General features: G+C 35.3%; 1 protein-coding gene across 1 annotated transcript; it reads right to left on the reverse strand.

Moving 5' to 3' along the window:
* Positions 1-7,860: 7,860 nt before the first annotated feature.
* Positions 7,861-10,556, reverse strand: LOC110891054 (ankyrin repeat-containing protein BDA1). The gene is made up of 2 exons (XM_022138714.2): positions 9,760-10,556; positions 7,861-8,819 (listed from the first exon to the last, which is right to left on the reverse strand). Exons 1-2 carry the CDS (start codon positions 10,327-10,329, stop codon positions 8,031-8,033), a joined length of 1,359 nt encoding a protein of 452 aa, XP_021994406.1. The 5' UTR covers positions 10,330-10,556; the 3' UTR covers positions 7,861-8,030.
* Positions 10,557-10,967: the final 411 nt, after the last annotated feature.

Here is a 10,967-nt window from a genome sequence, read left to right on the forward strand (position 1 = left end):
GTTGTATCTTAATTACAATGAGGTTTGTATAAAAAAAATTGGTTTTGATTGGTTTTTTCATTCGTTCTCACGGTTCTCGCAATATTTAGCGTTCTCAAGATAACCCTCCCCTAGGGTAGGGATCCTAAGAGAAGTCCATCCTATTTGAGAAACTTGAGAAGCATTCTGGACCACACATTTTTCTAAGCTTTTCGTAATATACACATATGTATAGTTTAAAATTGACTATATACATATGTGTATAATTCAAGATTTGACAATATACATATATGTATATAATCAATTTTAAACTATACATATGTGTATATTACGAAAAGGTTAGGGAAAATGTGTGGTCCAGAATGCTTCTCAAGTTTCTCAATTAGACTAGTGCTTCTCACATGATCCTAATCCTATATACCCTCCCCTATATATATATATATATAGGGGTAAGATCAAATAAAAAGTTTATTTTGTCTAAGTAGGATGAGAAGGAATCTTAACCATTCATTTTTCAAATCAATGGTTAAGATGAAAGTGTAGGAGAAAGGAGGAGTGCAAGGGTATCTTGGGAAAATCCTATTTATGGACTTTCTCTCTCCACATGCAAGGCACATGCATATTTCACCCTCATTTTTTAAACGTTCATAACTTTTTTATACGACATTATTTTTTCATAAAAATTTCACCATAAAATCGAGCGTTTTTTTATCTTTAATTTGAGTACCATATTGCTATATAAAATATGAAGGCTAAAAAAACCCACTAAAATGTGTTGTATTTCTATGTTGTATAACATTTTTTTGTGCTGGATTTTTGTACTATATTTTTTGTGCTGATTTTTTTTTTGTCTTAATTTTTTTTTCTCAATTTTTTGTACTAGATTTTTTGTACTACATTATTTTTCTGAATTTTTTTGTGCTATATTTTTTGTACTATATTTTTTTGTGCTATATTTTTTTGTATTGCATTTTTTGTGCTATGTTTTTTGTACTAGATTTTTTGTGCTATATTTTTTTGTACTAGATTTTTTGTGTTAGATTTTTTTGTACTAGATTTTTCTTTTGTATTTTTAAAAAACAAAAGGGGTGCCACATGTCATATTCACTCCTATTTATAAAGACCAAAATGCCCTTGATTCCTACTTATTAGGAGTGTCACATGTCATCATCACAATCCTTCTTAGGCTACTTAGGCAAAATCCACTTTTTAGTGGATCCTTCACCTATATATATATATATATATATATATATATATATATATATATATATATATATATATATATATATAGGGAAGGGTTTAAATGAGAACGCTAAATATTTGTGAGAACCGTGAGAACAAATGAAAAAACCATGAGAACTTGGTCAAAAACAATTCAAATTCAAAATTTTTTTCTACACTTATCATTATTATTCGAATACAATGTTAGAATTTCAATTTAAACGTTTAAATTTACGTGAATTCATAAACAAAGAAAATTTACACATGTGTAAGTTTGCCATTTACACATGTGTAAATCTGCTATATTTACACATGTGTAAAAAATCTAAAAAGAATGATTTTGAAATGAGAAATTAATTATTTGATGTTATAAATTTTTGTTTTGATGTTGTATCTTAATTACAATGAGGTTTGTATAAAAAAAATTGGTTTTGATTGGTTTTTTCATTCGTTCTCACGGTTCTCGCAATATTTAGTGTTCTCAAGATAACCCTCCCCTATATATATATATATATATATATATATATATATATATATATATATATATATATATATATATATATACTCGTTTTTATTGTTTTCATAGGATTGGAGTCTTGTACCAAAAGCGAAGCAACCGGCCCAGTAGGAGCTCAACATGCTCTTTTATGATTTTGGGCCTAAAACAAACAAATTAGCGACCAAAGTCCAAAACTATGAGAATTGAGAATGGTTGTATTTTGAAAGGTTAAAATGATTGCTATAGAAAATAACCAACAAAAGTAAACCAGCTTTAGAATTTTAACTAAACTAGTATAATACTCTTTTGGTGTTAACAATTAAATCAGAAAAACAAACCCTGTAATTTATTTGACCTCCTCGTTCCAATATGATCCAATTTTGTCCTCTAATGAGTAGATATTCTAGATCCGTCATTCCATATTCTAATCATACTTCTAAATCTACACAATTATCAATCATGGTACCAAATACCGGTGCTGTACTGAACCAATATCGGCCTAACAAAATTGGTACACATACCGGTAGTTGTCTAGGATTTTCGGTATTTTTGCATTATTAGTACCGAACAAGTACTGTACCTCTATATAATCGGTATGGTATCTGATGCGTGTAAAATGCAACATATAAAACACATCAATTAAGGCATAAAACTAACCCTTTTTTAGTACTAATGTTGGAAAAAGAGTGTTTTTGTCTTCCTTTTGTATTTTCAGGATGAAATGAGCTCAAAATCACAAAAGAAGCAAAAAGACCACTAATTCTACCATAAATACAAGAAAAGGAACAAAAGTAGACTGCCCGGACCCTCAACGGCATCTCCCAAGGCAAAAGAGAAGAAACAGAGTCTGAACACGCCCCGTATCCAGCGAACACGGGGGCGTGCCCAGGAAGCAGCAGAAAAGACAAACCAGTAGAAGCTTCCATTGCCCACCACGGGGCCGTGTCCAGCGGGCACGGGGGCGTGGTGAAAGTACAGCAGGCGCATTAATTGTAATTCGCAATTACAATTAATGAGGAGAGAGAGTGTCAGGCGGACACGGGGCCGTGTCCAGCCTTCTGTTCAGCCTATAAATAGAGGAGCTTGGCTTCATTCTCTCTCATCCCTTGGCACACCACCTCTCTCACACTTCATCCACCACCCACCACCACCATAACACCATCATCCACCACCATCATCCATTGTCCATCGTAGAGTGTGTGAGTCGTCTCGGGATCCAAGATTGATCGTAAGAGTTCTTGACAATCAAGGCCATGTTTGCCTAAGTCTCTTACATCACTTGGTGAAGACAAGTGTTTAGTATAATACTTTTTATTTTTAATCTTTTGCACTTTTTATTTGGTTTTGTATTAATGACTTTAATAACTAGTTACTTATGTTGAAGGTGATCTTTCCTTATCGTTTGTCCGTGGTGTCTTGGCGTTATTTTACTGTCTATATAAAATAAAAGATTTTCACCATTCATATCTCCACGGTCTATATGGAGGTATGTTGGCTACCTGGTCGGGGGTTAAGGGAACGGTTTGGTAAGGGTCTTGCCCTTGTTCAGCGTTTAGAGGTCCTGCTTGGGACCTGGGTCAAATTTAGTAGGATCTCCTTCAATGCCCATAGGTATTGGATGGCGGGGATCCAAACTCTTTGACCCCCTCATAAGTTAACTACTATTAATACTATAACCCGGCTATTTAGGACTGTATCCTTGCTGACTCAGACTACTTAGCCGAGGGTAACGTCACCGCCAGAAGCGGGGCCTACCATAATTTGCATTAATAACTTAATTCATTATCTTTCAATAATCCGACCCTTTAGGATTGTATCCTTGCTGACTCAAACTACTGGGTTGAGGGTAACGTCGCCTTCAAAAGAGGGGCCTACTACAATAACTAAGATAATCTCTTAAACAAGTGCAAAAGTGCGAAAATAATCAAAGGTTATACTAATACACGTGTCGGATCCAAGTGATTCATCTTGTCTATCTGTTTTTATTTTATTTTATTTTTCAGCATTTAGTTAGTTTTTATTTTTCTTAGTTTAAAACATTTTTCTAACTTTTTGATTTGGTTAGACGTTGAGGATAAACCGGTATTAAAAGCTCTTGTGTCCTTGGACGACCTCGGTATCTTACCAACACTATACTACGTCCACGATGGGTGCACTTGCCCATATGTGTGTTTAGTGTTAGTGAATATCGTGTTTTATAAATTTAAAACTTGGCTAAAAGTGTAAAAAGGGCTTAATTATACATCTAAAAATATATTACACCTAACGCACATCAGTATCCGGTTTATATTTTTAATCGTTTTCGATATCGGTACTAGTGAGCGAAAAGTTCGGGGGTATCCCCTTAAAAGCTTCGCCCATGTCAAAAACCATTGTTTCTATTAGGTTGTTTGAGTTTGAGTCAACATAACCCAAGGATCAGTTATTATATATAGATCGATAGGTAGGGAATATTACAGAGCAGGGGCAGGGGCGTACCCACCCTAAGCCTGAAAAAAAATATTTTTAGTGTTATTTTTCGCCGAAAATCCCGACCGCACCCCTTGGAATTTTTCACCCGCACCCCTTGAAAATTTTCAACCGCCCCACTTAGAAAAAAATAATTATTAACCACTTATTCACTTAATTATTTAATCCAATCAAAGGCCAATCTGCAATCAATTTTTATTAACACAAGTCCAAACCCAATCTAAAGAAATTTGAACTAAATAAAATAACCCAAACCCATCAACCCATTCCATTTCCAAATCCCGCCCCCAAAAAAACTCCAAGCGACTTGACGCCATTGCTCACGACCTGGTGGTTTTTTTTACCGGAACCCAAAATTCCGGTTGGACCGACCCATATTACGTCAGAATTCCAATATAGAACTAGTATGGTTTATTTATTTATTTTGTTTTATGTGATGATTAGGAGAAAATATAGATGTGTAAGGGTTTAATCTTTTTATATTTTTTTGATTTTTTTGTTGTTCTAGACTTGTAGTTAAATGATTTTGTTGTTTTATTTATAGCTTTGTTTGTTTAAATAATTAGTTACAAGTAATCAACAATTAATATTAGGGCTTGAATGTTTAAAAATATAATTGAAAGTTCGGGCAATGGTTGAACATGATTCTTTATTTTGTTTAAGTGTTTAGTGTTGTTTTATGAACTTATGGAGTAAATTATATGTGTTAGGAACAATGAGTAAGAATGTAATGAACTATGGCGTGTTTAGTATCTTTAGACGATATTTTGGATATATTTCAAAAAAAAAAAAAAAAACCTGTAGGGCACAATTTTAAATACGTTTGTAATTTGTAATAATGTTTGACGTGTTTTTGATGATTTATAAATTTTAGTTTGACCTTCTTTTGTCTTACATGATCCGACCCGACCCGCTATGAACTGATATTTTTATACAGCTAGGGGCCTAAACTCTTTGAAAATATTCCGCACACCAGGAAAAAATTCCTGAGTCCGCCACTGTTACAAAGTCCATCGAATTGAATCAGTAATTTAGATTTTGTTTTCTTCGTTTATAATAAAAGAAAAAGATGTCGTGAGGATTGTCCGCCTCACAAGAATCGTTTGTTCATAATCTCGAAACCATTGTTGCGTTTCTAAAAATTCGTATCTATGTAAAATTCTAGAGTTAATTGCCCGGATGGTCCCTGTGGTTTTACGTTTTTTCACGTTTAGTCCCCACCTTTTGGAAATAGCAGGTATGATCCCTATGGTTTGTCATTTTGTTACTCGGATAGTCCTCTGACATGTGGAGAGACAAAGTCAATAAAGAGGATTTTCCAAGATACCCTTACACTTCTCTTTTTTCCTACATTTCCAACTTAACCATTGATTTGAAAAATAAATGATTAAGATTTATTTTCATTTAGGCAAAATAAACTTTTTATTTGATCTTGCCCCTACAAACAATATCGTCTGTCTGTGTTCGATTAAAGTAGGTATATTATTAAAATTAAAAATAATACTACAACACAAGATAACAGTTACATTCATAATAATGCTACTCAAACAATAAGAAAGAAAATAACAGCACCCATTGTTCATGACTTTAAGCATTCGAATATTTTCTAAAATCCATTGTACTGGTTTAAACCTTTTCTTGACCTGTGATGGCGGATTTTCTTTGTGAGAACTCCTCATAATCTCAACAACACGATTGTAATTGTCGTAACTATTAATAAAATACAAGGAACTAGAGAAGCTATACTTGATGTAGCTGAATTATCTGGGTTGATTCCAATCATGCCAGCATTGTAGGATAACAAAAGTGCAAAAACTGTAATACGCAACTCCTTCCGCAAAGGGAAACCTCCGGTCAGCATGAGGATCATGAAAATCGACGTGTAAATTCCCAAAGTATTGGCACACACAAATATCCAATAGATTGGAACTTAATTTCCACATAGGATCATTAATTAAGAGGTCGTTTGGCAACTTCTGAATGGTTAAGTCCTGAACCAGTAAGAGATCTGAACCATTAAGTGCTGAACTAGTAAGATTTCTGAACCATTAAGAGCTAGTATAATGTTTAACCGTTTAAAGACAAATGTCTGACCAATTCAGATTAGAGGTCTTAACCATTCAGACTCAATATAATGCTTAATCATTCAGAGACAAATGCCTGAACCATTCAGACATCTGGTTGCGAAACAAACAGTCTGAACAATTAAATGCAGAGCTAGTAAGATGTCTAAACCATTAAGAGCTAAACAAACAGCCCCTAAGTACGTCACCCCCTCCTTGATTGATGGTGGTTTCCATGAATTAAACCACGACTACCACGACCCTCCCATTTGATAATTTTAAGACAAAAATATATTAAAAAAATAAAGGTGATAGTGGTTTGGGTCATGACCACACCCTTAGGCTGGAGGGTGTGGGGGTGCCACCCCTGCCACCTCACCATGTATAGCGCCCATATGGGCTCCATCACCACAACCTCCATTTTCAAAGGGGGGCGCCATCTTCACTTCGCCAACATGGTAGCGCCAAAGTTGAAATATTCAGGTGGGGCCTATTAGTTTTAGTCCAATCATTTTTTTTTAATTTTGTTTAGGTGAGGCTCCATTCACACAATTAAAGGAGGGCTCCATGGCTGACATGGATCTTATGTGGCCTGATAAAGCCCCTAGTGGGCTCCAACCACATCCTCCAGCCTTATGGTAGTGGTTTTGAATGGTGGATTAAAAATGAATGACATGACACATATGTGGAAGGTTATGGTGGTGAACTTTAAAACCACCACAAAAAATGATAAGAAAAATCCGAAGGAAGTTTAGAATTTAGATTGAAAATAAAACTTTTGGCAATAAAAGAATATCCCTCCATCGAGTGGTCTAAGAAGGGCTTCAGTGTGCTCAGGGTTAATTGTGCTGGAACACCTTCCCCTCTCATTCGGGGCCGAAAAAATGCTTCAAAAAGTGTGGTGAACCGTGAGATTTTTGACCGTGGGTGCGGAAGTTATCGGACCTAAAAATGTCTATAAAACTTGGGGGTCGAAAACGTATATACCCAAAAATTTCTACGAAAACTACATACTCTCCACTAGTAAGCGAAAAGTTGGGAGGTAGGCCTCCCCCTCCCGCCCCTTAAAAGCTTCGCCCATGTCAAAAACCATTGTTTCTATTAGGTTGTTTGAGTTTGAGTCAACATAACCCAAAGATCAGTTATTATATATAGATCGATAGGTAGGGAATACTACACAGAGTCCATCGAATTGAGTCTATAATTCAGATTTTGTTTTCTTCGTTTATAGTAAAAGAAAAAGATTTCGTGAGGATTGTCCGCCTCACAAGAATCGTCTTTTCGTAATCTCGAAACCATTGTTGCGTTTCTAAAATTTCGTGTCTATGTAAAATTCTAGAGTTAATTGCCCGGATGGTCCCTGTGGTTTCACGTTTAGTCCCCACCTTTTGGAAATAGCAGGTATAATCCCTATGGTTTGTCATTTTGTTACTCGGATAGTCCCCTGACATGTGGAGAGACAAAGTCAATAAATAGGATTTTCCAAGATACCGTTACACTTTTTTTTCCTACATTTTCATCTTAACCATTGATTTGAAAAATGAATGGTTAAAATTCATTCTCATCCTATTTAGGCAAAATAAACTTTTTATTTGATCTTACCCCTATAAACAATATCGTCTTTCTGTGTTCGATTAAAGTAGGTATATTATTAAAATTAAAAATTAAAAATAAACTACAACACAAGATAAACAGTTACATTCATAATAATGCTACTCAAACAATATGAAAGAAAATAACAGCACCCACTGTTCATGACTTCAAGCATTCAAATCTTTTCTAAAATCCATTGTACTGGTTTAAACCCTTTCTTGCCTGTGGTAGCGGATTTTCTTAGATAATTCCTGATAACATCTCAACAACCAGATTATAATCAACCCAACTATTGCTATTGTACAAAGAACCTCAGGAGCTATATCTGAATCTGGGCCTAGGTTGATTCCAGCCAGGCCAGCAACGTGGGATAACAAAAGTGCACCAACTGCAACACGCAACTCATTCCGCATAGGGAAACCTCCGGTCAGCGTGAAGATCATGTGAATCGACGTGGAAAATGCCAACATATTGGCTAAAAGAAATATCTTATAGATCCGGGGTTTATAAGTAAACATAATTGGTTTTCCTGCGGTATGTGGTAAAGTAGCATTGGTATTACTGGTGGCAGATGATGACGAATTATTTAATGTGGATGGAAAAAAATCATCCTGCCAAGTGCCTCCAGGAGGACTAAGTGCAGATTGGTATGTTGCAGCGGCGACAAGTATAAGTATCACAAGAAGTGTGTTTCTAACCTCTGTAGGAGTCTCATTGACTTTATTGTAACTGAAGTAGTCTAAAAGTTCTTTAGCGAGAGACCTATGGTGGTTAGGTCTAGTATCATGAAGATTTGGTGATTGTTCTTGTGTATGTTCCAGACTTTTGGCCTTTAGAGCTCCTGATTGAACGAGAATCTCATGAATCTCTCGATCACCGATTTCACTTTGAAACATTAGTAACGTATCAAGGGGAGTCAAACCACTCTTGTTTAAGGAATTTAACTCCATCTTTTCCTTGCTGATAATCCCTCCATTTAGCATGAGGTCAACCACCTATCATAAGCATAATCTTTAGGAAGGAAACATATCTTCCAGATAATTTCATGTTTAAAAGATGCCATACATATTGTAAAGGAATTGAAAACCCAGGATTAGAAAATTGTGAAAATGCATTTGTATGTATTCTCCTATTGTAATATATAGGTTAATTTTGTAGAATAGTAACCAAGTTTTAAAAGTGTTCCAATTAGGTCAGTCAAGTTTAAAAAGTGTTCCAATCAGGTCACTCAACATTCATTATTCATTAAAATTAAGGGTTTTTTCATCCATTTCATAGGTAACCTTAGTGATGTGGATTTTTGTTTCTTTTTCTCTTTTATTTGATGCTAACGTCGAGTGACGTGGATTGTAACTTTTTTTTTAATGTAATTAAATCGTTTTTATTTTTAAAGAATCTAATTTTATATATTAAAATAATTCGACTCCAGCATCTTATACTCCATCTTTTTCTTGACACATGGAAGAAATGACATGACTCGATTCAGTGGCGAAGCTTGAAAAAAAGTTCGGGGGGGGGCGGGCGCCCCTCCCCGCCCCTTAAATCCTTCGCCAATGACTCGATTTGAATGTTAAGTTATCTAATTTGGACAAAAACAACAACGATGACCTAATTAGAACACTTTTAAAACTTGGTTAGTATTCTGTGAAATATTACCTAATATACAAGATAATCATGTTATTCTACAAACACTCCTAAAAATAACAAGTGTAAGAAACCATTATAGAGTGACAAGTATCCAAAAACCTAAAACCTAAACTCACTATGCCCCCCCCCCCCCCGGCCCCTGGGGCAAAAAAAATTTGGGAGGGTTGGGGTGGGTGGTGGTGGGTGTATGGTTTAGTTTTAGGAGCTCTACGCTTCTTATTTTTAGGAGCATTTTTATTTTATCTTAAACCCTATAACAACATACAAAAAAAAAGTACGTCCACTTACCTGATACTGCTTCTTATAGACGGCAAGATGTAAGCAAGTATTGCCATTAAGATCCTTAGAATTCAAAAGATCTTCTTTGTTGGCTTGTTTGAGATGTTGTATTAGATGTTCAAACACTTTGAACTGGTTGTACTTAACTGCTAAGTGAAGTACAGTCTCACCTTGAGCTGTTGTGCAATCCACAGATTCCAGAATAGACAAAAGCAATTTTGTAACTTCAACATTACCTTTGGCCACACTCAAATGAAGAGGAATTTTTCTGTCTTTGCCTTCCAACAAACACAAATCAAGGTGAACTTGCAGAAGCACCTTCACAATTTCAACATGCCCACAAGAAGCTGCAATGTGTAAAGGGCTAAAACCATCTTGGTTAAGCTCCCAGCAAAGTTGTGGCCTCAGATTGACCACTGTTGCTACAAAGTTTACATGTCCGGCTAAACAAGCGACGTGTAACGGATTTTCACCTCCCTCCAGTGCTGCAGCATGAAGCACAGAGGGATTGGCCTGAATCTCATTAAGAAGATGATTAACATCCCCATTCCATGCTGCCTGAAACAACCTTTGATCCATCGCTATGTGAGACCAAATATAGCTTGTTACTTGTATCGATGTTTGGTTTATGTTGGCTGAAACAGGCTTGGATTCAGGTATTTGTGAAGCTAAATCCTGTGCGTGGTGTATGGAAGTAGTAAGTTTCCAAGAAGAAATGGGTGTTGTGGAATGAAAGCTGTTTGCTAATAAAAAAAAAGGTAAGTTTCCAAGAATAAATGGTGTGAATTAAATGATTACAAATTCTCTTTCTCTCTCTCTACGCGTGATGTATGGAAGTAGTTTTAAGTTTCCAAGAATAAATGGTATGAATCAAAATGATTCAAACTCTCTTTCTCTTCTCTCTAGACGAGTCTTTACCAAAAAGCATTTGGTGTTAATTGTTCTAGCCAGCTAATTCATCCATCAATCATGAAATCAAAATGATTCGTTTTAGCAAATGATTTCTTTAACTAGTGGTTAATTGATAGGTGTGAAGTTTCGTTTCTTTTTATTTTAATACTAACTTGGTAATACTAACTACTAATTCAGTTAGAAACATCTTAACCGTACACCGTTCAAAATATTTTTTTGTTTAGTAACAACCCTAAAAAGTAAAGATACATTTTGCCTACTTTGTTTAACTTGAACCCGCCCACTTTAATTATGATAAAAATAAT

Source organism: Helianthus annuus, chromosome 11 (assembly GCF_002127325.2).
Source record: "Helianthus annuus cultivar XRQ/B chromosome 11, HanXRQr2.0-SUNRISE, whole genome shotgun sequence".
In the NCBI taxonomy this organism is placed as follows: domain Eukaryota; kingdom Viridiplantae; phylum Streptophyta; class Magnoliopsida; order Asterales; family Asteraceae; genus Helianthus; species Helianthus annuus.